This window comes from Penicillium angulare (assembly GCF_028827245.1).
Source record: "Penicillium angulare strain IBT 27051 chromosome Unknown utg000011l_segment0_segment0, whole genome shotgun sequence".
NCBI classification, from domain to species: Eukaryota; Fungi; Ascomycota; class Eurotiomycetes; order Eurotiales; family Aspergillaceae; genus Penicillium; species Penicillium angulare.
In genome coordinates, this window is record NW_026623170.1 from 134,594 (window position 1) to 159,179 (window position 24,586).

General features: G+C 45.1%; 10 protein-coding genes across 10 annotated transcripts; 6 read left to right on the plus strand and 4 right to left on the minus strand.

Annotated features, from left to right (window-relative positions):
* Window positions 1-25: 25 nt before the first annotated feature.
* On the minus strand, window positions 26-2,257 carry rok1 (RNA-dependent ATPase ROK1; the record flags this gene model as incomplete). The annotated part of the gene is made up of 1 exon (XM_056928458.1): window positions 26-2,257. The coding sequence occupies one exon, from the start codon at window positions 2,255-2,257 to the stop codon at window positions 26-28; it is 2,232 nt and encodes a 743-aa protein (XP_056773016.1).
* Window positions 2,258-2,780: 523 nt separating this feature from the next.
* Window positions 2,781-3,650, minus strand: N7478_012245 (F1F0 ATP synthase subunit g; the record flags this gene model as incomplete). The annotated part of the gene is made up of 3 exons (XM_056928459.1): window positions 2,781-3,024; window positions 3,112-3,196; window positions 3,425-3,650. 3 exons carry the CDS (start codon window positions 3,648-3,650, stop codon window positions 2,781-2,783), a joined length of 555 nt encoding a protein of 184 aa, XP_056773017.1.
* Window positions 3,651-4,164: 514 nt separating this feature from the next.
* Window positions 4,165-4,617, plus strand: N7478_012246 (DNA-binding domain-containing protein; the record flags this gene model as incomplete). The annotated part of the gene is made up of 1 exon (XM_056928460.1): window positions 4,165-4,617. The coding sequence occupies one exon, from the start codon at window positions 4,165-4,167 to the stop codon at window positions 4,615-4,617; it is 453 nt and encodes a 150-aa protein (XP_056773018.1).
* Window positions 4,618-6,710: 2,093 nt separating this feature from the next.
* N7478_012247 (uncharacterized protein) lies at window positions 6,711-7,580 on the minus strand (the record flags this gene model as incomplete). The annotated part of the gene is made up of 2 exons (XM_056928461.1): window positions 6,711-7,000; window positions 7,070-7,580. 2 exons carry the CDS (start codon window positions 7,578-7,580, stop codon window positions 6,711-6,713), a joined length of 801 nt encoding a protein of 266 aa, XP_056773019.1.
* Window positions 7,581-7,992: 412 nt separating this feature from the next.
* N7478_012248 (uncharacterized protein) lies at window positions 7,993-8,479 on the minus strand (the record flags this gene model as incomplete). The annotated part of the gene is made up of 3 exons (XM_056928462.1): window positions 7,993-8,255; window positions 8,307-8,402; window positions 8,461-8,479. 3 exons carry the CDS (start codon window positions 8,477-8,479, stop codon window positions 7,993-7,995), a joined length of 378 nt encoding a protein of 125 aa, XP_056773020.1.
* Window positions 8,480-9,018: 539 nt separating this feature from the next.
* On the plus strand, window positions 9,019-9,784 carry N7478_012249 (GNAT family N-acetyltransferase; the record flags this gene model as incomplete). Its single annotated transcript, XM_056928463.1, has 2 exons — window positions 9,019-9,090; window positions 9,116-9,784. The coding sequence occupies 2 exons, from the start codon at window positions 9,019-9,021 to the stop codon at window positions 9,782-9,784; spliced, it is 741 nt and encodes a 246-aa protein (XP_056773021.1).
* Window positions 9,785-13,259: 3,475 nt separating this feature from the next.
* N7478_012250 (NAD(P)-dependent alcohol dehydrogenase) lies at window positions 13,260-14,568 on the plus strand (the record flags this gene model as incomplete). Its single annotated transcript, XM_056928464.1, has 2 exons — window positions 13,260-13,426; window positions 13,575-14,568. 2 exons carry the CDS (start codon window positions 13,260-13,262, stop codon window positions 14,566-14,568), a joined length of 1,161 nt encoding a protein of 386 aa, XP_056773022.1.
* A 2,139-nt stretch (window positions 14,569-16,707) lies between these two features.
* N7478_012251 (CAZyme family GH31) lies at window positions 16,708-17,673 on the plus strand (the record flags this gene model as incomplete). The annotated part of the gene is made up of 2 exons (XM_056928465.1): window positions 16,708-16,924; window positions 16,994-17,673. The coding sequence occupies 2 exons, from the start codon at window positions 16,708-16,710 to the stop codon at window positions 17,671-17,673; spliced, it is 897 nt and encodes a 298-aa protein (XP_056773023.1).
* A 90-nt stretch (window positions 17,674-17,763) lies between these two features.
* N7478_012252 (glycoside hydrolase family 31 protein) lies at window positions 17,764-19,854 on the plus strand (the record flags this gene model as incomplete). The annotated part of the gene is made up of 5 exons (XM_056928466.1): window positions 17,764-17,917; window positions 17,978-18,049; window positions 18,221-18,616; window positions 18,684-18,792; window positions 18,888-19,854. 5 exons carry the CDS (start codon window positions 17,764-17,766, stop codon window positions 19,852-19,854), a joined length of 1,698 nt encoding a protein of 565 aa, XP_056773024.1.
* Window positions 19,855-21,866: 2,012 nt separating this feature from the next.
* Window positions 21,867-23,264, plus strand: N7478_012253 (glycoside hydrolase family 16 protein; the record flags this gene model as incomplete). The annotated part of the gene is made up of 2 exons (XM_056928467.1): window positions 21,867-22,229; window positions 22,338-23,264. The coding sequence occupies 2 exons, from the start codon at window positions 21,867-21,869 to the stop codon at window positions 23,262-23,264; spliced, it is 1,290 nt and encodes a 429-aa protein (XP_056773025.1).
* Between the last annotated feature and the right edge of the window lie 1,322 nt (window positions 23,265-24,586).

Below are 24,586 nucleotides of genomic sequence, written 5' to 3' on the forward strand. Positions count from 1 at the left end.
CTCATCCTGTATTGGATGCGATCCCTCAATCATCCAACCCATTCCAAGATCCCGCACTCTCATTCCCATCGGTCGTAGCTACAGCCTTTCTATTCCGACTAGCAGCAATCGCACCCTTCTTGCGATTCTCCAACTTTCGCTCAAAACCACTCTTAGTGCTAATTCTAGCCGCGCGCGAACCCTTTCCTTCTTTACCATCGCCTTTCTCCTTGCCACCAATATGCTTGGAGATCTGGCGAGCCTTGACACCATGCTTCTTGAGCTCCTGCTTATCCTTCTTGCTGAGATCCGGTAAAGAATCGAGGAGCCACTTCTGGATAGATTTCTCCCCCTCACCCCCGCGAAGCTTCTCACTAACATCGATGACATTGGCAATACTCTTGACGTAGGGAATGTCTTCCTTTGTGTAGTATGTCACGGCAATACCACCCTCGCGACCAGCGCGACCCGTTCGTCCAACGCGATGAACATATACAGCGGCAGAGTTGGGAATATCGTAGTTAACGACACCGTTGATGCCGCGGAAGTCCACGCCACGAGCGAGAAGATCGGTCGTTACAAGGATCCAGATCTCGCCTTTGCGGAAGTCGCGCATAATCTCTGATCGCTGGATATCAGAGAGATCGGAGTGCAAGACGGCAATGCGGGAAGAACCACCGGCTTCAGCTGGGATATCGTATTTTAGTTCGGAGTGCAGAGCAATTGCTCGGGGAATAGTTTGTGTGAAAATGAGGAAAGGTGGTCGAAGGCGGACGTCAGAGGCTGAGGCTGCGGCAGGGCGGAGGAGTTGTCGAAGCCCAAGCAGTTTACCTTGCTCCGTAGCGGCGTAGATAAGCTTGTGCTCTATATTGGGGATTGCCGAGTCTTTGAGACCAACGACAAGGCGCAGAAGGGGGTGTGGTTGCTCTGGAGAGTAGGAAATGCTGTCGAGACGTTCTTTGATTGTGGACTGGGTGAGGTCTTCGACGTTGGAGCCCATGGTGGCAGACCATAAGCTGACACGGAGATTTTGATGGACGCAAGAGCGCCAGATGTCCAGTGTCTGTTCTCTGAATAACGGGTCTAATAGTACATCCGCTTCATCCAGTACTAGGCTTCGCACTAAGGGTAGGCGGGCCATGGGTTTTGTTTGATTCGCGGATAAGGAATTCACCAACATCAGAGGCGTGGTGACCAAGATGTCACTTTTGGTGACAGGGGCATTGTTGCGAGCTTTCTTTGGTTTGCTTTCGTCTTCATCCTCGGCCTCTGATTCAGCAGACCCCTCACTATCCTCGTTAAGGACATTTTCCTCGCCTTCGTCTTCCCGCTCGACGACTCGCATGCCCTTTCTCATCAATGTGATCTTGACACCAGTTCCTGCCACGAGCTTCCGTCCCTCATTGACAATCTGGCTTGCAAGTTCTTTGGTGGGAGCCACAACGATTGACAAAATACCATGCTCTTCTGACTCCGAGGAGTGGTGGTGTCGGACAATCTTGTTAATCACCGGGATTAAGAAAGACAGAGTCTTACCGCTACCAGTAGGCGCAACGACTAGTAAATCAGGCTCCGACTTTTGATCGCCAGTAGAAACGGAGGAATCGCCGAGTAAAATAGGAAGACTGCCCAATTGCACCTCAGTGGGCACAGTAAATCCTTGTTCAGCGACATTCTCAGCGAGTCGTGACGAGATCTTGTATCTAGAACGCAACTCCTTGAATGAAACAAGCGGTTGGGGATACATTCGTCGCGCGCGCTTCTGCTCCTTCTTGCTAAGAACCGGCGCTTCTTCCTTCTTGGACTTCTTTTTCTTTTTCGAGTCCTTAGAGCTCTTGGCTGGGGTAGCTTGGGGCTGAATATCATTCAGGTCACGAAGATCGGTAATCTTGATCTTGTGCGAGTTCAAAATAGTGCGGCGCTGCACTTCATCCATGCCATCCTCTTCATCAGACTGGTCTTGATCAGCTTGCTGGCCCTGGTCGTGCTTAGCTTGGGTTGCAGCTCCAGCCGAAGGCGCCGCCGCGCGCTTGTTGGAATGGAAGAAGTCCAAATCAGCAGCGTCATTTTCTATTTCTTCATCATCGGCAGCACCAGTTGCACGCTTTCTCTTGTTTCCATTCTGCGCGGATTCAAGCTTTTCACCTTCCGCGGTACGGAAGAGTTGCGGGTTTGCTGCTTTCCCAGTTGACGGCAGTCGAGAATTCGACTCTGCATTCGACGCAGCGGTCGGCCTGCTGAATTTCGTCGACCTCGTTAATAGTCTGAATGCATCCATGTTGGAAGTTCGTGGTAGTTTTCGAAGTTGCAACTGCGGACTTTGATATTTTGGCGGAAGAGAAAAAAGTTGACCCACCGCAATCCTTTCCGGGCCAATCATGTTTAAGGCTGGACAGGCCGATCAGTGCCGCGGATTATAGACGCGATACAGGGCGCAGTAGAACATGAAGGCGGAAATAGTGATAGAAGTTAAACTCCAGTAGTGATAAATGGTGAGGCATAGAAGCATAACAACTAAGAGCTGGTGGTTTTCCATCATGGATTACGAAGCGGGGGAAAGAACAGAGGAAGGAGAAAAAAGTCTTTGGTGTGGTGGTACACAACCAACTACAAGTGCTAAAGAAAGAAGTGACAGCTAAACATCAAACTTGTACTGTTTTTGAAAACTTAAAGAAATGAATTATCAAACAATGATTCTATCTCAGACAACAGTTTATTTTCCATCGTCTATCATACACAGCTCAACGCACATGGGGGAAGGCGAACAAAGGAAAAAGGGAAAGGACGAATATATTTCGGATTTAGTGGTGGTGAGCAACCTCGCCGCGGTAACCGACAATGTTCATGCGACCGATCATCTCGCCAATGGTGAAGAAACCAATAACCTCAGCAGCGGTGACACCGGCCAGAGCGAGCTCCTTAGGGCTAGCGTTGCGGACACGGGCGAGGAAGTTCGCGGGGGAGATGTTGACGGACTTCAGGGCAGCAGGGTTGCGGGAGAGGTTGATCAAAGGCTGGAAGTAGGACTGGAAAGTGGCCATGTTACTGGGTATATAGTTAGAATTGAATGGTACGACCGAAGGGAGTCAAACGAGAAAATGTGACTGATGCGACACTTGGGGGTGAACATACGGGGGAGACATGTTCTGGCCACGGAAAACCAGCTTGCCGAGCTCGAGACCGACGCGAGAGTAGTAGAGAGTGGGTGGAATCATGGCTAAAAGGAAAGATTCGATGTTAGCGATATGTAACGACAGACAAACTTGCAATGGTCAAATTAGATGGTTTCCAGGTCAATCCAGGAGGCCCCGGATTCCATCCTCGCACGAAGTCTCATCGTGACAATGATAATCCCAGCATTCCTCCATAGATGAAGCCCATGACATCCATTTTTTCTTTTTCAATGCAGAATTTTGAGAGATCAAGAGAGGGATTTGTTGCTTACAGTCGACGAACGAAACAACCTTGCCGACGGGGCCGCCAACCTTGCGCAGGGCAGAGGCAGCATTGGAGATTGCGGGACCAGCAGCGGCAGTAGCCTTGGAGAGACCCTCCTGAGCCTTAGAGGCAGCCTGGGTGGCCTTCTCGGAGGAAGATGAGGCGTGTCTGACGGCGGTTCTGCGGGTCAGGAACTGCGATTGCCGCAGGACAGCACGAGTGGCAGCAGGCATCTTGGAGGAGTTGCGGGGAGTAGAGAAGGAGCGAAAACAAGATCCAGACACAAGTCACTCAAAGCAGTCGCTGGTAGAAGGACAAGGGGGTCCAATGGCGGTTTAGTCTGGCGCAATAACGGAGACCAGAATCTGCGGATTGACGGCTCGGGAACTTCAGGGAATGGTGATCACGTGGTCGCCTCCTAGAAATGTGCCTGGGTCGACATAATGTAAACAAATTTGATATGAATTAAAAACTACTCGATTTTACTGTATGAATATCTTTCAGGGTTCAGATGTGAATGATGCATTTAATTGATAAGAAAAGACATCCATGAATCAAATGTGTTGAACAGTGTTATTCTTTTGATGTTCCTGCATTGACACTAACCGGCCCCACAATTTTTCTTTCACAAAAATAATGAACCCTCGCTTACGAGGGTCCGCCACCCATATGGAACAGATCACCCATATGGAACATTTTTTCTAAATCTTACCACAACCACTATTATCATCTACCACACCACCAACAATGCCTAAAACCAATAAAGATATAGAGAACCAGATTCAGCTGGCAATAGAGTCTCTCTCTGAGCAATCTAAGCCTAATATTAGGAAGACTGCGCGAGAATTCGCGGTTCCTGAAGGCCGTCTTCGTCGGCGCTGGCAAGGTGGAAAATCGCTTTTCCAACGACAACCTAATGGCCGGAAGCTTAGTATTGCACAGGAGAAGGCTTTATGTGAATATATTGATTATTTTGATGCGGTCGGAGCATCAATAAATCGCCGTCAAATTGCTATTGCTGCCGATTCAATTCTGGAAGAAGATCATACCGACACCACCACAGATCCCCCACAAATTGGCGACCATTGGCTAAAGCGTTTTCTTAAACGGTATCCTAAGTACTATATACGACGTCGGCGAGCTCTTGATGTTGAAAGAGCTACTGTACTGGATAAATCCGTTATAGAGAGATGGTTTTAAGACTATCAACGTATAGTGGCTAAATATAGCATCTGTCAACAAGATATCTACAATTTTGACGAAACTGGCTTCCAAATTGGTGTCGGTCGCGATCAATTTATTATTATAAGACATCCAAAAAAGAAGCTATTTAATGGCTTAGTTACCAATCGCGAGTCTATTACTGTTTTAGAGGCTGTTTCGGCTGATGGCTTTATATGCCCACCGCTGATTATTCTAAGCGCTAAACAAGCATTACTACGTTGGTTTGATAAAATTGAAGACGATGAGCATCTTGCTATAACTGATACTGGCTATATCAATAATATATTAGCATATCAATGGATTCAGCTGTTTTATAAATAGACAATTTCTCGTACCATTGGGAAAAAGAGGCTAGTTTTATGCGATCGTTTTGGATCACATTTAACGCGTTAATTTGTTGAATTTTGTGAGAAGAATGATATCATTCTATTCTTCTTACTCTTACATACTAGCCATATACTATAACCTCTAGATGTTGGAGTGTTTAGTGTATATAAACACTGGTATAGTGAGGCAGTTGAGGCGGCTACAATGACTGGATGCCGTAAATTTTCAAAGGATGAATTCCTACATTTAATCAGTGAAATTAGACGCAAAACCTTCCGGCCACATATAATCAAGCTTGGGTTTAAATTAACTGGCCTTTGGCCAATTAATTCTAAGCTTATTACCGATGAATTGGATTCGTACGATCCATATTATGATAATATATCCCGGGAAGATACACTATCAGTTAACTCACAAAATACTGAGTTTAGCACCCCAAAAACCGCTGAGAGAGTTCGAAGAATTAGCGATCGTATTAATCAATATGATCCTACTACTGAACGTTTTAAAGAAGGGCTAGCAAAGCTTGTAAAGGGTGCTGAGACTCAGGCAATGTTGGCTGTCTAACTGCAACGGGAATTCGATTCTACACAAGCTATTATGGGAGCACGTCACGCTAGGTATGATGCTTCTCGCCGTTATACGCAAATCACTGGTATTATCAATTCAAGCCAGATCAAAGAAATGAAGCTAAAAGAATATAAATTGACTGAAAAAGCCGATCAAGAAAAGACGAAGCGGAAGTGGAAGAAGATATTGGTTGAAATTAGGAAGCATGGAAGAGCCAAAAAACGCCGGGGAAATTAACTTGATTTTGTATTCTAATATTAAAATGGCTGATTGATTTGTTTATTATTTTTAGTTAATTAATTAACTATATGGTGGTGTGGTAAATAGTAGTTGTAGTACGATTTAGCAAAAATGTTCCATTTGGGTGATCTGTTCCATATGGGTGGCGGACCCTCGTAAGCGAGGGTTCATTATTTTTGTGAAAGAAAAATTGTGGGGCCGGTTATGTGGTAGTGGAGCCATAACTACGGCAACACGGCTATTTGTCTATTGCAACAGGTGAATAATCCAGATCAACCATTTTATTATACAAAAACGAAAATATCTTAGATACTAGACTGTATAATCCTATTCGGACTCCAGTGTTGTGTTAACAATGCAAATATAGTAATAAATGCTGGATAAATTGACAAATATTCTTGGCATACCAATATCTCAATAGTAACTTATAGTGTTGATTGAGTTTAATTCATATAAAATAAGTCACTTGAACCTCGAACTTGGTTTTTGCTTGATGGGAACTTGTCGAGCTAAGATCGGGATTATGTTCATATGAAAAGAGAGCTGTAATATTCACGTGAGCGTTTGGATACCCATTAAGCATAAAAATTGGTGCCATCGAAGAAATCAGTGATGCAAGACAAGATAGAATAGAACGCATGTTTTCGTTGAGACTTAAGTACTATCTATAGTACTCGAGAGGGACAATCTAGGCGCAAATAATTTGTTTAAAATGCGGATCAATATATAGAAGATGGATGAGTCTAAAAATGATATTCCAATATTTGAAGAAATGGGGCCATTTTATGACCTTTTTGGGATAAATTCAGCAGCTTCTGAAAATGACGACAAAAAATTAATTGGAAAATAGTGCAATCAGTCAATTCCGATTAAAGATCCCAACTCCTTTTAATGCTCCTCTTACTACTAATAGTTATGAGCCTGAGCTAGTGCTATCGCCCAACAACCAAATCACTCCGCAACACCCACTTCTCTCCACCAGTCACCTCTGCTCCTTCATGTAACATACAATGATCCCCATGCCGGTGTAATAATGCCATTCCAGCTTCTGGCGCAACAGATATCGGTTTTGGATTTCGATTTTCTCGTGTCGGATCGGGATAAAAGATCGTCTCGCCTCCAGAACATGCCGTAAGGTATATAAGAAGAGTCCAAGTCGTTCGGGCGGGAACAGCCTTGGTAGAGGATTGGGGTAGGAAGGTCAAAGCATTTGATTCATCATCTAGAAGAACGAGAACATATTAACAATTTGGCTATAATTGTTTACGCAATAAGGACCTCTCAAACTTACAATGTTGTGCAAAGAACTGCCCTGCTGAGTATCGATAGATACGAATATTAGGATTCAATCCCAGCGGTTCTCCACCCCAGACTTTCTGCGCCTTAACCTCCCTCTCTTTCGAAGATAAAGGCTCCCCATCACTAGTATATGCGTCATCATCATGTTCCCCAAAGCGCGTCGTCGCAAGCTCCTTCATCGCAGTCCCACTCCATAACGTCTCCGCAAACCGTGCGTCTTGGACCTGAAACCGATCGTTCACCCGTACCGCCTCATCCTTCTTCGGTTTACCCGGCGTAGTTGTGAGAGGGAGCGAAGCAAGGAATGAGGCATAGCTCTTACAGAGCGAACCGGGTAAGAAATTGCGAATCAAATAAATCTGATCTGGGACCAACGCTTCCAGCGCGAGGTCTTCGGCGGGAAGGAGGGGACGGAGCGGTGGCCAGTTGGGTTCGGGAGGACCTGATGGCGCGGCTGTGGAGGTCTTTTGAGGTTTTTGATCTGACTTTTTAGCTTTGGGCATGATGGTGAGTGCTGAGCTCTAGGATGAAAATGCGGTTGGGCGGAGATGGTGCGGGGAGATAACGGTATCACGAGGCTGCGCTAGCGATAAGCCTTTGTTCCTATCGAAATTTGCATGATTCATTGTAATCTACTTTCTTGGCACTTTAGTTTAAAGATTGAGGTTTAAATCATTTACGTATGTAGCTAATTAACTGACATATCTACTCTTATTCAAGAAAGTGACTAAGTATTGAATAAAGTGGCGTGGACCCAGCTAAGGGCACGAACCACGATCGATTTAATTTGTGAATCTACCTAGCAAATCAGACTAGATATGGATTCTGCAGCTAAAGGCTCCCGCCTACCAAACCCCGAAGGGGTTCCAACGTAGGCACCAAGTAGATCGGATTCGAGATACGGTATTAGATGCCTTAGATAGCAAGTCTCTCGACCTTGATCTTGAGCTGGCGGATCTGGGCAGCGAGATCACTAGCGTCGTTGGAGTTGATGCTAGCAGCGATGATGGGGCGGCTGACACCGCAGGCACGGCCGAGAGCGATCTTGCTGGGGACGAAGACGTAGGGGACGTTCTTGTCCTCACAGAGGAGGGGAAGGTGCATGACGATAGCGAGAGGAGTAGTGTCACCGGCCATGATCACAATTTCGGACACTCCGCGGTTGACAGCCTTGGTAGCTATTCAGAGTTAGTGAGAGGTAGAGAATAGAGTGAGAATATGTGGCTTACCCTCGTTAGCACCCTTCTTGACCTGGCGAGAGTGAGTACCCTGCTGAAGGATGTCCAGAATCTCCTGGGACAGAGCCTCGTCGGCCATGGGCCATGCTAAGCAGATTGTCAGTTGAATCCAAAATATGTTCGGTTGGAGATCAAGTCGACTCACCTGCGTTTTCAGATGACATTGTGTTAAAAAGGCTCTCCAAATAGGAAGGATCACGGCCAAATTATTTTTTGGGGGTGTAGTGAGGTTAGTAAGAAAAATTTGGAGCCGCGGAATTTTTTACCAGGATATATTTATCACGTGATGCTCACCGCGAAGAAAAAGGTCACACCGCCTACAGAAACGGACGTTATTGCGGGACGAACTTGAAGTGGGGCACCCGTCTACACTCCAACTGGAGTCCAAGATCTATATTTTGAGATTAACAATTGAGGACGAGAGGAATCTTCTAGGATCGCTGAATTTGTCCAGATGCTCAGTCACGCATTGATCTATGCCCTCTGACTTTGAGACTTGATCTGCTTGCGCAGCGAGATACTTTATCAAGTCGCAAGAGTAGGCTCGCTCGACTCTAGACTTAAAGGAGACTCGGAGTAAGCAGGGCGGGAAAGCCGAGGAGAGGGGTACATAGACAAATATAATCTTGCTCAACAATTTGATATTGATCATCCACCTTCGCAATAGCTAAGAAGACATACGACTATATATCAGGACATCATCATGGCAATAGGACAGTTTTGCTACGAGCAGAAACGCTTAGAGAACGATCTCATCTCATTGGAGCCATTTGACGTACGTTTCTACCCCATCACACAAGCTGAACGAAGTAGAGCTGATCTCAACCGGACATATGCAGCAAACTATCCATATAGCAAAATTCTTCGAGGAAGTCAAATCCAACCCAGACCTAATCAAATACGTCGCTTTTCCCCAAACCGAAACAGAAGAACAGTTCATCAAAGATATATACACGCCCCTCCACAACGCACCAGGTGAATGCCTCTACGCCATAATAGACAAATCCAAAATTCAAGCCTCCACTACAGACCCCGAAAAGAAAAATGCATACGCGGGGACCATAGCCTTGACAAACACCGATAAGAGCAACTCAATCACCGAGATAGGCATCATGATCTTCAAGTCCTTCCAGCGTACACATATCGCGACAAACGCCGTCGGGCTTTTACTGCAGTATACTCTTGACCCAATCCCAGCTGGTGGGCTAGGTCTACGTCGCGTAGAGTGGAAAAGTCATTCTGAGAACATCGCGTCTCGTAATGCGGCATTGCGAATGGGGTTCGAATTCGAGGGTACTTTACGATGGCATCGGGCTTTCTCGCTGGGGGTTCCTGTTGAAGCTCTTGAGAAGCGGAATGGGACTACGGGGGAATTACTGGGGAGACATACTGCTATTCATTCTATTGTTTGGGATGAATGGGATGAGAAACGCCCGAAAGTCGTTGCTTTGATGGAAAAGAAGTACTAATGGTGTGAGTTGTAGAGATATTTTGGAATTATAGATACGTATCTTTGATAGGTTATGTTGCGTAAGTGGATAGGTAAATGCCGTGATAAAATGGCCAGCATCACTGTTGCTATTTTTTGGTTGGTGTTAAATCGGATCGACTAGTCTATAAATTGTTTTGAAAACAAAAACGTCAGGCAGTTAGCTTTTCTCCAAAAAACGTACATTCGTATTCTTTGTATGATCAAAAAATAAAAAATACATATACTCTTCCATTTCAGTACGAGATACTAGATCGTCGTACTAGATCTATCCTGCATATGACATGCAACCAGTAAAACCCAATACTAGTACGTAGGTGAGCGACGATCAGCCTGGAAATCATCTGGGAATCCACCAGTAAGAAAAACTTATTTTCGACTTGTTTTTGGAGAAGTGTATAAAATATATGTGCATAAAGAGTTTGGCACGAAATTTAGTGTCTCGACCAATACCTTATTGGCACCACTGCCCAGGTGACTTAATGTGCGATAACTCCATGTAGTAGAATTGGATTGTTCCGAGGGGTCGCAGCAGTTGAAACTGGGTTGTATTAGTATAACCTTAAATTGAAGGTTTACAGGGCTCAAGACAGTAGACACATACCAGTGCGCACCCGTGCCTGTTAATACTAGTAATTTCGTACCTCCATGTGACTTTCATACCGGCAGAACTTGAAGCTGCCACCAAATATTGGCTTTGGAAGGGTTCAAGTCATATGATATACACACATACAGACTAAAAGAACTTCCATAAGCTCTAACACCCTAGTACATATGGCTAAAACAGCCTCCAATTCTCAGTGACGAGTCAACTGCTCTGAAATACGAATAAGAGCCCAGCTCTGTGCTGTATGTGGCTTCTCTTTCTTTGAATGTGGAGTAGCCCCAGAAAACGCCATTAGCTCCACACACATTCCATCCGTGCTTCCATCAGTGCTTCCACCGCCGCCGGGAAATTTCCCCATCTGGGGAATTTAACCCGCAAATGGTAGCCGTGCCACATACACTAATCCGGCTACCCCGAATTAGTGTCCCCCACCGTAAAGGAAAATATCACCGTAAGGGAAAAAATCTCTTCACCCACCCCATTCCATCAATTTCACATCCTTAACTATGGCCGATTTCTATGAAAATAAGGAATATTATATGGAAGAGGCTATTGGATATATCTCTACCCTTGAAAAGCCAAATTTATCGCGTATTACTGAGGAATATAGGATTTCGCCTAAAGTTTTGTGGACTCGCGTCCATAAAAATTCAACGCCTAGAAACCAACGAAAACCTACGAATAAGGCTTTAAATGATACGCAGGAAGCTGCTTTAATACATTAGATCAAGTTATTAGACGATGTATTTATTCCACTGACACCAAATATTATAGAATAGTAGGTAAATATAAGTCTTACTTAATCGACAACACTAGATCAAATAGTTAGTAAAAACTAGGTCTATCGATTTATAAAAAGGTTCTCTAAAGATAATAATAATTCTGAGGATAGTTTTAGGCTAAGATATTAGAAAGTTATTGATTTAAAGAGAATAAGTAATAAAGATATCACTATCCTATAGTATTAGTATGATTTATTAGCCAATATTATAAACAGTATATCTAAGAGACTTATCTATAATTTTAATAAGACTAGCTTCTAGCTTAGCTAAGGATAAACCTAGAAAGTCTTTATATATTATTAATTAAAAATTCCTTATCTTACTAGTGAAGAATATAGAGAGTAAGTGATAGTCGCTGAGTATATTACAGCTAATAGCTGGTGAATAGAACTATTTATTATCTTTAAAGGATATTATTAAATAGAGTTATAGTATAATACTAATTTATCTTAGAATTAAATAATAGCTACTACTAAAAAAGGCTATATAATTAATAAACTTATAGTATCTTAGCTTAAAAGATTTGACTAAGAAACATAGTATTATATAAGATATAGAGAGTATAGAATTCTTCTTCTTAATAGCTATAGCTTCTATTTAACTATAGAATTCTTAATATATACTGAACAGAAGAGGATAAAGATTTTTTGCTTTCTAGTAAATAAGATTAATTATATTTAACCTTTAGATAGTAAGCCTTTTTTGGCTTATAAGACCTATTTTCGTTAACAAAATAACCTTATTTTATAGTAGGGTAGTAGTATTATAGCTAATAAAAATTTATTTCTTGAAGACCTTATAGGCTTTAGAGATAAAGCTTTAATATAGTAAGTTTACTACAATTCCTTCCGGGAAAGAGGTATTTATCTAGTTAACGCTAAGATTATTTATAAGCCACTAGAAGATATACTTCCTCTGATTCTTAATATATCAATTAACCTTTGGAATATACTATTACTACCCCTAGAAAATCTATTATCTTTAAGTCTTAAAAATATATCTTCAAAGATAATTGAAGATATTCAAAAACGCTAACAAAAACTGGCTCTGCTAATGGAATTGGATGGTATTACCCCTAAATTAAAACAGAGGTTCGAGTAAGTCCTTACTGAGATGAATTTTTATGTTGAGGCTATCCAGAATGTATCAACTACAATCGCAAAAATAGCCTAAATTCAAGCCCCGCGGGCTAAAAAAACTACTAAAAGACAATTATTAAACCTCAAAAATGATGGTATTCTACGTGTGAAAGATACAAATCGATCTATTGCTGAGTGGTGTAAGAAAGAAGATGCAGCAGAGGAAAGACGAGTGGTAAGAGAGATTAAAAAACGCGATGCAAAGACACCTTCCCAAGGTCCTGTTAGAGGTTAAAATAGTATGGTATCTATAGAAATTCTTGGTGCGAATGGTGATGTAATTAGTTATCACGATACTTTTGTTATGTAGTTAAAAATTGAAGATTTGGTGATTTTTTTCCCTTACGGTGATATTTTCCTTTACGGTGGGGGACACTAATTCGGGGTAGCCGGATTAGTGTACGTGGCACGGCTAGCACGACTCAGCAGCATTTAAGATTAGGCTGGATAGAAACCATCGGGACGGATGGAGTGAGATAAAAATTTCCGCGTCGATTATGGAGCAACTGCTAATGGTACTGCACTACGGTCGTTAGATTGCAGGCAAATTGACTGGGATTGTATTTTAACCGAGAGCCGATCGTCGGACTCGGCCCGACAGACTTACATCACTTACAATGTCTAGAGTGGGATACAGCGTGGAGTAAGGCGGGAACAGATTTCCTACTAAAGACGCGTTCGGGCAAGTTCACCCCGCGGCGGTTAAATCGGTGCCCCTCAACTCCACTTTTTTACTCCAGTTACTCTAGTCTGTATGACGGAGGGGGGGTTAATTGGAAAGAAAGGGAGGGGAGAGATGTAACAAATCACCAGATCACCTGAACAGATTAAAATTCGAATTGCAAATAAAGACTTGCGCTGTTCCTGGTTTTCTTCTTAATCTTTCATTCATTCTCTCCCTCTTCACCTCTTCATCTCCTTCACACAATGTCTTCCGCAACAACTGTTACCAAAACCAACATTGGTGTGTACACCAACCCCAAGCATGACTTGTGGATTGCGGAGACCACTCCCAAGGTCGAGGATGTTCAGTCTGGCAAGGGTCTGAAGCCTGGCGAGGTCACCATTGAGGTGCGCAGCACTGGAATTTGCGGGTAAGCCTTCTTTCTACTCGAAATACCTCCTCCATACAGATCATTTGTCTCCTTCAACCCCCGCGGGGGAAAAGATGATGGTGAAACGTGGGGGTGAAACTCAACCAAAGAAAACATCTAACCTAGATTTTCTTTCTCCAATTTCCAGATCCGACGTCCACTTCTGGCACGCAGGCTGCATTGGTCCTATGATCGTTACCGGCGACCACGTCCTGGGCCACGAATCTGCAGGACAGATCGTCGCCGTCGCGTCCGACGTAACATCCCTCAAGCTAGGCGACCGTGTCGCGATCGAGCCCAACATCATCTGCAATGCCTGCGAGCCCTGCCTAACAGGTCGCTACAACGGATGTGAGAAAGTCGACTTTCTTTCCACCCCACCCGTCGACGGTCTGCTGCGCCGATACGTCAACCACCCCGCAACATGGTGCCACAAGATCGGCGACATGAGCTACGAGAACGGAGCCCTTCTCGAGCCATTGAGCGTTACCCTCGCGGCTGTTGAGCGCAGCGGGCTGCGCCTCGGCGATGCCCTCCTTATCACCGGCGCCGGACCAATTGGTCTGATCAGCTTGCTCAGCGCACGCGCCGCCGGTGCTTGTCCAATTGTCATTACCGATATCGACGAGGGTCGATTGGCATTCGCTAAGAGCTTGGCTCCAGAGGTCCGCACTTACAAGGTTGAGCGTGGTAAGAGCGCCGAGGAGTGTGCGGATGGTATCATCAATGCGTTGAACGATGGACAGGGCTCTGGCCCTAATGCGCTGCGCCCCAAGCTGGCTCTGGAGTGCACTGGTGTTGAGAGCAGTGTTAACTCTGCTATCTGGAGTGTTAAGTTCGGTGGCAAGGTTTTCGTTATTGGTGTTGGAAAGAATGAGATGACTATTCCCTTTATGCGTTTGAGTACCCAGGAGATCGATCTGCAGTACCAGTACCGTTACAGCAACACCTGGCCTCGTGCTATTCGCCTGGTGCAGAATGGTGTGATTGATCTTCAGAAGTTGGTGACTCACCGTTATACCATTGAGGATGCTCTTAAGGCGTTTGAGACGGCTGCCGATCCTAAGACTGGTGCTATTAAGGTGCAGATTATGAGTTCGGAGGAGGATGTCAAGGCTGCTGAGGCTGGACACAGCCTGTGAGAGATGATGTGTTGACGAATTCCCCTTAATGATATCTAGAACTTGCCCATTTGGGCTCATTAGAGAGACCACGAAATGAATTTCCTATTCCTTGTTCAATTTTATTTGGAGGGCGTAGGCTTAAATTCTCCCGATACGAAAGATGATGAAAGAGGGGAAGAAGCAAACAGAATAAGATAAGGTAAATGAGATTATGTATAATTTAAGTACCTTGATGGCTTGAGGACCTGTGGGTCGGCTCTAGCTAATTACCCGGACGCCATCAATCAATGTCACCACATGTGCAACAGCTGAAAATTTACCCAGGTGAATGACCAAACAAACAGTTCCCCTGTGTAAAACTTCGGCATCAACTTCCTGCAGCTCGCCAACCTGCTTCAAAACACACGTGATTCCATGTATCTCATCTTCCATGCGTAAGCCTTAGACCGCTGGTACCTTTCCATCTACTACCTTCAGTACAAGACTAGCAATTTCTTCTATCCCCAATACCCAAACCAACTAATTCCTCGCAGCAGGTAAAATGGCCGCGTTATATACCATTGACAAGAACCACGTCATAAAAATCCCATTCCCAGGAGATTACGAGCGCCGAGCCTTTGAAATAGAGATTCGCGCTTACGCACGCCTCGGACACCACGAGTGAATAGCCCATCACGAAGTATACGGAGGAACCCTCCAATTAGAACGCGGAACATGTCACGAGAGCTCCTTGAAACCCAAAACGTCGAAGCATTCACATTCATCCCTCTCATCTCAAGCTAAATTGGGCCGAAGAAGCAGCTGAGGGCCTTGTATGCATACACAGCAAAGGGCTCGTACACGCGGACATCGGTTGCCACAACGCTATTATAGATAAATCGAATCACTTGAGATATATTGATTTTTCAGGCTCTGGGATTGATGATGATGAAGCTTCGATGGTTTGTTACGGGTGGTGTAGCTTTAAGCCTAGTGGTGGAATTAGTGCTGAAAGATATTACAGTTTGTATTGAGAAATATAAGATGAAACATGATTGAATATGCCCAAGATTATCAATACGGGTTTTTCATGTGGGTAATTGACAGACAAGGTCTTGGTGGATTTTGAAAAGTTTGTTAATCCTCCGATCATCTTATCTCACACTGAGTCGGATTATGGAGTATTCGCGATGCGGGGTCCTTCTCACGGGTGAGAAAATTCCTCGGAGACACATAGATCCATATAGAAATACCAGCTCGTCAGTTTGACAGCAGTGGTCGTTCCAATGGCTATCCTTTAACCTTGGACAGAGCCCTAATCGCCGACGGAGCTATCAATATCTATCAATCTGTACTACCCACTGACATCACTAACAACTGACATATGAAAACTGAAAACTCATTCAAGCGAATGGCACCGGGAAATCTAAGAACGATCTCGTGAACGAAACCTTTTCAGATCGCTGCTGACGAGAACATACTTGATACTATACTCAGCGCCGTCATTCTTTGTACCAATACACAATAATCTGAAGTCAACGATATTAGATCACAGATACGCATCTTACTTCCGCGAGCTTACATCACGAACTGTTCCGCTATGAGATCCACATCGGCTAATAATCAATAGTAAGTGGTTATGCTAACGTGAGAAATGTCAATTATTACCCTCAAATATCCCAGGATCGATGGCCATCAACATCCAGGCGACCAATCTTGTTCAATCTTACACTCAAATTGACAACTTCCCATCTATTCATATTCCTAATTATACAATCACAAGATCGAAGAAATAAGATATAAACAATATGCAACAAACTTGCACATTGAGGGTTCAACGTCACATCAGCCATGGACCCTGCAGATTAGTCACAAACAACCATTTCCCGACCTAGCAAGCAGGAGAAGGGTAGTGCAGATGTTAGACCATGTCAACAGGAAGCTCAATCTGACCACTTGATCTTTGCACGGGCGGTCATACAATTGTGTAAAAGAATCGGAGATGGCACTTACGCTCTCTGGGCTTCTCGCTTGAAGTTCTCGCTTCTATCCTTCTTCACCATCTCTTCTTTCAACATTCTTATTTGATCCAGACCAATTTACCAATTTACCACCTAAGATATATTGTTTGAATCTCAGCATTACATTACATTAACGGTTTACAGTTGGATTCTAAACATGCGAGGGCTTTTCCTGTTCCTGAAATTTTCTCTTGCCGGGGCGGCAGCCATTGGAATCCGCACTGATACTGCCGACCAGTGCCCAGGCTATAGTTCAATAAACATCATTGAGAATGCTCACTCTCTAACGGCAGATCTAGTCTTGGCTGGTGACGCTTGTGATTTGTATGGATCGGATTTGCGAAATTTAAAGTTACTCGTGGAGTACCAGACTGGTAAGTATAACCCGGCCCCATCATAATGTGCACGCAGGACCACTAATCCTCAGCCTTGTCCGAGTCTAGATAATCGGCTTCATGTTATTATCCACGATGCCAACGAAGAGGTCTATCAAGTTCCTGAAACTGTTCTACCTCGCCCATCTTCCTCTCCCAAGGCTTCAAGTTCTCATCGTGGTAACCCTGCTATCCGCTTCGATTATCAACCACAACCATTCAGCTTTAGAGTTCTACGCGGAGACCAAATCCTCTTTGATACAACAGATACCAATATTGTCTTTGAGAGTCAATCTCTTAATCTTCGGGCTTGGTTACCGGATAATCCAAATCTATATGGTCTAGGCGAGCATTCTGACTCGCTACGCCTACCAACGACAAGCTATACACGTACTTTTTGGAGCCGTGATACGTACGGTATTCCATCAAATACAAATCTATACGGTAATCATCCTATTTATGTGGATCATCGTGGTGATGCAGGTACCCATGGTGTGTTCTTCTTAAACTCCAATGGAATGGATATAAAGATCGATACGCTTTATGACGGAAAGCAATTCTTGGAATATAATACATTAGGTGGTGTCATTGACCTTTATTTTCTGGCTGGTCCTACCCCTAAGGATGTCAGTATGCAGTACGCCGAGGTGGTGGGCTTACCAGCCATGCAAAGCTATTGGGCCTTGGGTGCATGTTATGATTTTGGGTTCCAAGATGAAAGATGTTCCACAACTGATTGTTCTTTTTAGTTCCATCAATGCCGATATGGATATCGGGATGTATATGAGGTTGCTGAAGTCGTTTATAACTATAGTCGCGCTCATATTCCTCTTGAGACAATGTGGACGGATATAGACTACATGGCTAGTCGGAGGGTATTTACGCTGGATCTTCTGCGATTTCCCTTGGAGAAGATGACAGAACTGGTGAATTATCTCCATAAACATAACCAGCATTATATTGTGATGGTGGACCCTGCCATCAGTGATATCGGTAAGTATGATCTGAGAAGCAGAACATAAATAAGATATTTTACTTGCTCACGCGTCTTAGATAATGAAGCCTACAATCACGGCCGTGTCCGCAATGTCATCCTAAGTCGAGAGGAGAACACGATCTACGAGGGTATGCTTAAACTCGAAAAGCTATAATCCCCACAAAACCAAACAAACACTCATTTTCATATAATATTGATTCATAGGTGCTGTCTGGCCCGGCGTAACAGTCTACCCAGACTGGTTCAACCCCGAAACCCAAACCTGGTGGAACAACGAGTTCCAACGCTTTTTCAACAAGACTACGGCGTCGACATCGACGGCCTCTGGATAGACATGAACGAAGCCTCAAACTTCTGCGCCTGGCCATATAAAGATCCATTCGATTACGCCCAGCAGAATAACCTACCGCCAGTTCCTCCACCAGCCCGCCAGCCACCCCGTCCATTACCTGGATTTCCCAATGATTTCCAGCCTCAAGGTAGTTTGCATGTTAGAAGGTCTTCTGGCTTGGGTCCTCGCGATAATCGCGATACTAAAGGTCAGAAGATCGGATTACCCAGTCGTGATCTGATTGAGCCTCAATATCAGATTGCCAATGCGGCTGGATCTCTGAGTAATAAGACTATTGATACGGATCTTGTACATTTAGGAAAGGGGTATACGGAGTATGATACTCATAACCTTTATGGAACGAGTAAGTCGGCGTATTTACTCTGAAGACCGTGTTTACTCAACCCATCTGTTAACGCGAAACAAAACAGTGATGAGCTCCGCGTCTCGCGAGGCTATGCTTCAGCGTCGTCCACAAACCAGACCATTAGTTATAGCTCGAAGTACATTTGCAGGCGCAGGCGCCCATGTAGGTCACTGGTAAGTATTAATGCAATATAATGCATACTCCAATCCAAGTTCATACAAGCCCTTCAAAAAAGGTAAGATCAAAGACACTCACTAAACCCTCACAGGCTTGGCGACAACCGCAGTCAATGGGACCAATGCCGCATCTCAATTAGCCAAATGCTCCAGTTCGCCTCCATCTTCCAAATTCCCATGGTAGGATCCGATATCTGCGGTTTTGGAGGAAACGCCGCTGAAGAACTATGTGCCCGCTGGACAACCCTGGGCGCATTCAACCCATTCTATCGCAACCACAACGAGATCCAAAACATACCACAGGAATTCTATCGATGGCCCACAGTCGCCGACGCAGCGCGCAAGATCTTAAACATCCGCTACAGACTCCTAGATTACCTATACACGTCGTTCCATAGACAATCAGAAACAGGAGAACCTTTCCTTCAGCCATTATTTTACATCTACCCCAATGACATGAACACCTTCTCCAACGAAGCACAGTTCTTCTACGGCAATGCACTTCTGATTTCTCCCGTACAGGGTAAGGGTCAAACATCCGTGAATGCGTACTTTCCTTCCGACTTCTTTTACGACTGGTACACTGGCCAGGTAATCCATGGAGAAGGCAAAACAATCACGTTGAGTAATGTTGGAATCACCGAGATCCCGATTCACATCCGTGGGGGATTTGTGCTTCCTCTTCGTTCGGAAGGGGCGAGTACAACGAGTGAGTTACGTCGGAAGGGATTTGAGATTGTTGTTGCGCCGAATAGGGACGGTTACGCGAGGGGTCAATTGTATTTGGATGATGGGGAGAGTATTCATCCTGCGAATAGCTCTATGGTTGATTTTGAGTATGGGAATGGTCAGTTGAGGATCCGTGGGGAGTTTGGGTATCATGAGGCTGTGCTTGTTAAGGGTGTTGTTACATTGCTTGGGCAGAGGAAGGGAGGTGTTAGTGGGGGTGTTCGTCGTGGGAATTCGAGTGATCATGATGTTTCATTTGATGCCGACCGACAAGTATTGAAGAAACAGGTTCATATTGAGCTGACGGCACCAACGGTCATTACTTTCTAGCTAGGAATTATTATCTAGGTATGTTTTATTATTTATGTTTATTTCCTTGTTTTTTCTCTTTTCTATTTCTGTGTGTTTGTTTGCGTTGATGTCTGCATTCGGGTAAACGTCCACGGGCACCTCACATTCCGCATTCCACGCTGCGACCACGAGGTGGTGGGCCTATCTGATCTTGCCACTACAACTATGAGTATGATGAAAAGTCAAGGAAAATCTATTTTTGATTATTTTCACATCTACGGATACCGCATACCCCATAACTGTATCTATTCTTATGTCTGGGTAAGACATGAACCATGGAGCACGATGTCTAAGTGGTGTGGATATAGCGCCATAGAATATAGCCGGGTGAGGCTTAGAGTCCCCAGAATTGCAGAATTAGGCCGTACACGCGCTGTACGGAGTACTCCGTACGGGATCAGATGACATGAAGGTTTTTTAGTATTTTCTTTGAACAGAGCCCCAGCTTAAAACCTGAGTCACTTCGGAGATTCTTCCAAGATTGATCGAATCCATGTTCATATTCCTATTACGCCATCTTTTCTTTGTTAACAGCGTGAAAACCCTGAAAGCCAAGAAGCCAAGCATCGGTTCCTGCATTTCCCAAATTTATGAACGCGAAACCAACTGCCAAGTAACAAGCATTAATATAGATGAAGTAAAAAGTAATTTTATCTCCTGGAGCTAAACAGTTAATCGGATCCAAATGTCCGAGAAACAACTAGCTGCTCGGGCTGCTCCGCGTTGGGGTGCAATGGACGGTCGCATTGAGCGCTAGCAAAATATCTCGTATACTAGTGGCACGGGCCTGCTGCACAGCAAAAAATGGACAAGTTGAAGCGAGTTCATTAGTACTAGTAGAAAGGCGCTAACTAAGTGAAGTCTCAGTATCACTCAGAAAGAAAATTTATTGAACGCCATGCAGTTTCTGACTCCCCCGAATGTCTAATGTCAATGTGGCGGAGTACAGGGATTATACAGGAAGACAGGTAGACAGGGCGCAAAGACAAATTGATGGCTCAGATGCAGGGACCACGAGATGAGCAATAGAGCACGACAATTGAAGGATAAATCATGATTGTGAATTACTACACAATACCATATGTTTCACTGGGAGTGTTTCGGATCGGGTAATTCGAGGTAGTGGGGATCCAATAAGAGTGGGTAATAGGGAGAGGGTCTCTCGCTTATGGGATTGGGATGGATGTATGGAGGTCATGCCCAGCGTATCAGTGTTTAGTATGTCAAAGCATGTCAAATCAAAATGGAGACACCGACCGTCATGTTGTAACAGGATCGGCCGATCCGGGCGATCCTCTTTTTACTCCTGAAATATTAGACTTGACGCTGATAAGTAACCCTCTCCTCATGTGTGAGGGGTTGCAGAAGGGTGAAGTTGAGACTGAAAGTGAATGGAAATAATCAATATCTTCCCAATATAGGATAGGGTAGGGCGAACCATCCCTCCATGCACAAGATCATTTATGGAGTCATGCCCGCAAGCTAGCAAAGATGAAGTGAGAAATGTCTCAGTTGGTGGAGTCCGTCTCTCCAAGTGTCCTCGGTCTCCTCCACTCAGGGTTTCCCCAGCAGCTCATGAGATGGATCCACTACGATCCCTGGCGGGCTTTGCCACACCGAGGTCCAATCAGGTGGAGTTCTCGGATACTGGAGCCCTGAGAGCCCCAGGGGAAAGTTGACTCCTTGTGATGGTTCAAATGTATTTTAAAAAGTGTAATGTATATTTAGCGTATGAAATAAAAAGTGGGTGAGGTACAAAAGAAGACCCATCACCCACCGCAACCGTGGACCCATAAATCCGAACCCGGGGACATTAACTAGTTCGATCCACTCGTTTTTCTTGTGTATCTTCTATTGCGAGCTGTTAATTGTTTTTATAACCCTCCCGATCGCTCGTTTCTGATCTTCACTCTCGCTTTTCCTCTCACACCTGGTTTGTTTATTTTATACCCATCCCATCCGGTTGCGTAAACATTCCATCCTTCCCAACAATGCCTTCTTTCTACAAGTTCGCTACGGCGGCTCTTGCTGTTGCTTCAGCTCAGGCTCAGACCTACAGCTCCTGCAACCCTCTTGACAAGACTTGCCCCGCTGATAAGGGTTCTACTGAGTCGACTCTGAACTTCGACTTCACCCAGAACCTGGACCAGTGGTCTACTGTCGCCGGAACTGTTCCTACCGACTCTTCCAATGGTGCTACTTTCACTCTCGCCAAGCAGGGTGATGCTCCTACTATTCAGACTGACTTCTATATCTGGTTCGGTGATGTCTCTGTTACCATGAAGGCGGCTCCCGGCACTGGTATCGTGAGCAGCATTGTTTTCGAGTCCGATGATTTGGATGAAATTGATTGGGTAGGCATACACTCCCTCATACATATTCCCCACATTCCATTCCTCGAACACTTCCAATGTTCTATTTCCGTCTCTGTCATCACTATGCATGTTCTAACAATTCTATAGGAGGCTCTTGGCGGTGACTCTACCACCATCGAGACTAACTACTTTGGAAAGGGTGACACCTCCACCTACGACCGCGATACCTGGCCCGGTGTCTCCGACCCTCAGGGCACATGGCACACCTACAAGGTCTCCTGGCAAAAGGATGCCACCACCTGGTACATTGACGGCGCTGCCGTCCGTACCCTGAACTACGCTGATGCCCAAGACGGTACCCGTTACCCCCAGACCCCCATGCGTGTTCGCATCGGTATCTGGGCTGGTGGTGACCCATCCAACGGCCAAGGCACAATCGAGTGGGCCGGCGGCGAGACTGACTACAGCAAAGCTCCTTTCTCCATGTACGTCAAGAACGTGGAGATCAACAACGCCAACCCCGCCGAGTCATACACCTACTCCGACACCTCCGGCTCAATGGATAGCATCAAGCTCACTGGTGCTGGCGCTGTCAGCTCTTCATCTTCTTCTGAGAGCCACACCAGCACCACCTCTGCTTCCTCCAAGTCTACTTCCACTGAGGAGGCTTCTACTTCTACCACCCACACCACCCACACCACCGAGGCTGCCTCTACCACTTCCAAGGCTTCTTCCACCAGCACCACTGAGGAGAGCTCCATCTCCGCCTCGGAGACTACCTCCGGCAGCACCGCTACCTCCACTGGTTCCGGCTCTGGCTCCGGCTCAGGCTCCGGCAGCAGCAGCGCCGTTGCCTCCGGCTCTGCCACCCCTACCTCTAGTTCTGGCTCTGGCTCCGGCTCTGGCTCTGGCTCCGGCTCTGGCTCTGGCTCTGGCTCTTCCACCTCCGGCACTCCCGCTGGATCCGCGTCTACCAGCTCTGCTACCCCCTTCAACGCTGCCGGCACCCTGGCAACCAGCTACTTCGCTCCTCTTTCCCTGTTGGCTCTCGTTGGAGCCTTCGTTCAGCTGTAAAAACTTCGATTTCAACGTCTTTATGCTCCTAATCACGCCTCATGGATGAAGCAAATGGGCTGGAACCCTATTGTTTGGGAAATTTTATGAGGAATTCGGCGAATTTAGCCCCTTAGTATTTGTATTTTTTTTTTTTGTTTATGTGACCCGACGGATTGGGCGCTTCATGTATCTACACCATCAGACAGATTAGATCAGATTGTAGAATGGATCTTGATCTAGAATAATATTCATTTTCTTAGGAACATTTTTCCGTGCATGTATCTGTCGTATAGGTTTTGTAACCCAACCATCCCTCAATCACATTATCACAATGCTCTTTCTACTTGAGAACCTACATAAAACTTAGAACATAGAACCTGCTAGGCACCCGTTCTGACCACCGTTCAGACCATTAGGCACCAATAATGCAAGGGATGAAGTCTGTAACACCGACCCTTCCAGATGCGTTTATTTGTTTATCGTGTATCCCAAACTATCACACCCGCATTTCAAGCCCGTATCTGCACTCTGCACTCTGCACCTGCAGCCCTGTGCATCGTGCATCATCACGCATCACCGTGCAACCCTCACGATCAGCCGCGTAACCGCGTAACCGCGTAACCGCGTAACCAAAACGTATTCGGGTCCGGGGCTCGAAGCCTAAAGCCACTCGATATTTCAGACTACCTACTTACCTCTTTTTTCATGGACGAAGAGGAATTGAGTTTGCGCTCGATTCTGGTAAAGAAGACAAATACCATGGATCACAACCTTATCCTCCAGGGGTGCCGGAAAGAATAGATTCGAACGTCTAAGAACCATTCTCGGGTCTACATGCCTTACAGGTTACTGTATAGCGTTTATATCAGGCTTTTACCATGGGACAATGATGCCTAGCCCCATAAGCATCAATAACAGGTTTATATTCTACGTATAGACCATTTTCAAGAAACTTCGGGGAAACCGGATGGGAATTGTAGTGCTATTGGCTGGGTTGATGAATATTCTGGGGCTTTGAAGGGATTTCATCCCGTTCCGTGGTTTAGAAGGTATGAGCCATGGGAATAGGATGATAGAACCATTTAGATGTATCTCGATTGGATAGTTTCTATAGATAGATCAATTGATGTGGGGATATGGATCTCAGTAAGACTAAATAAGCGACAGTTGATTTGGACGATTGGTGGTACTGAACCGGTGTTATACTGTAATTGAGTGCAAGCTTAATGGTAGAGCATATTCTGACCTCGTAGTTCATGGTTCCTAGTTGTGGGGCAAGGATAATGGCAGGCAGAGCAAGGATTTCATGTGATTTATGTGGAAATAATGGATGTTTTCGA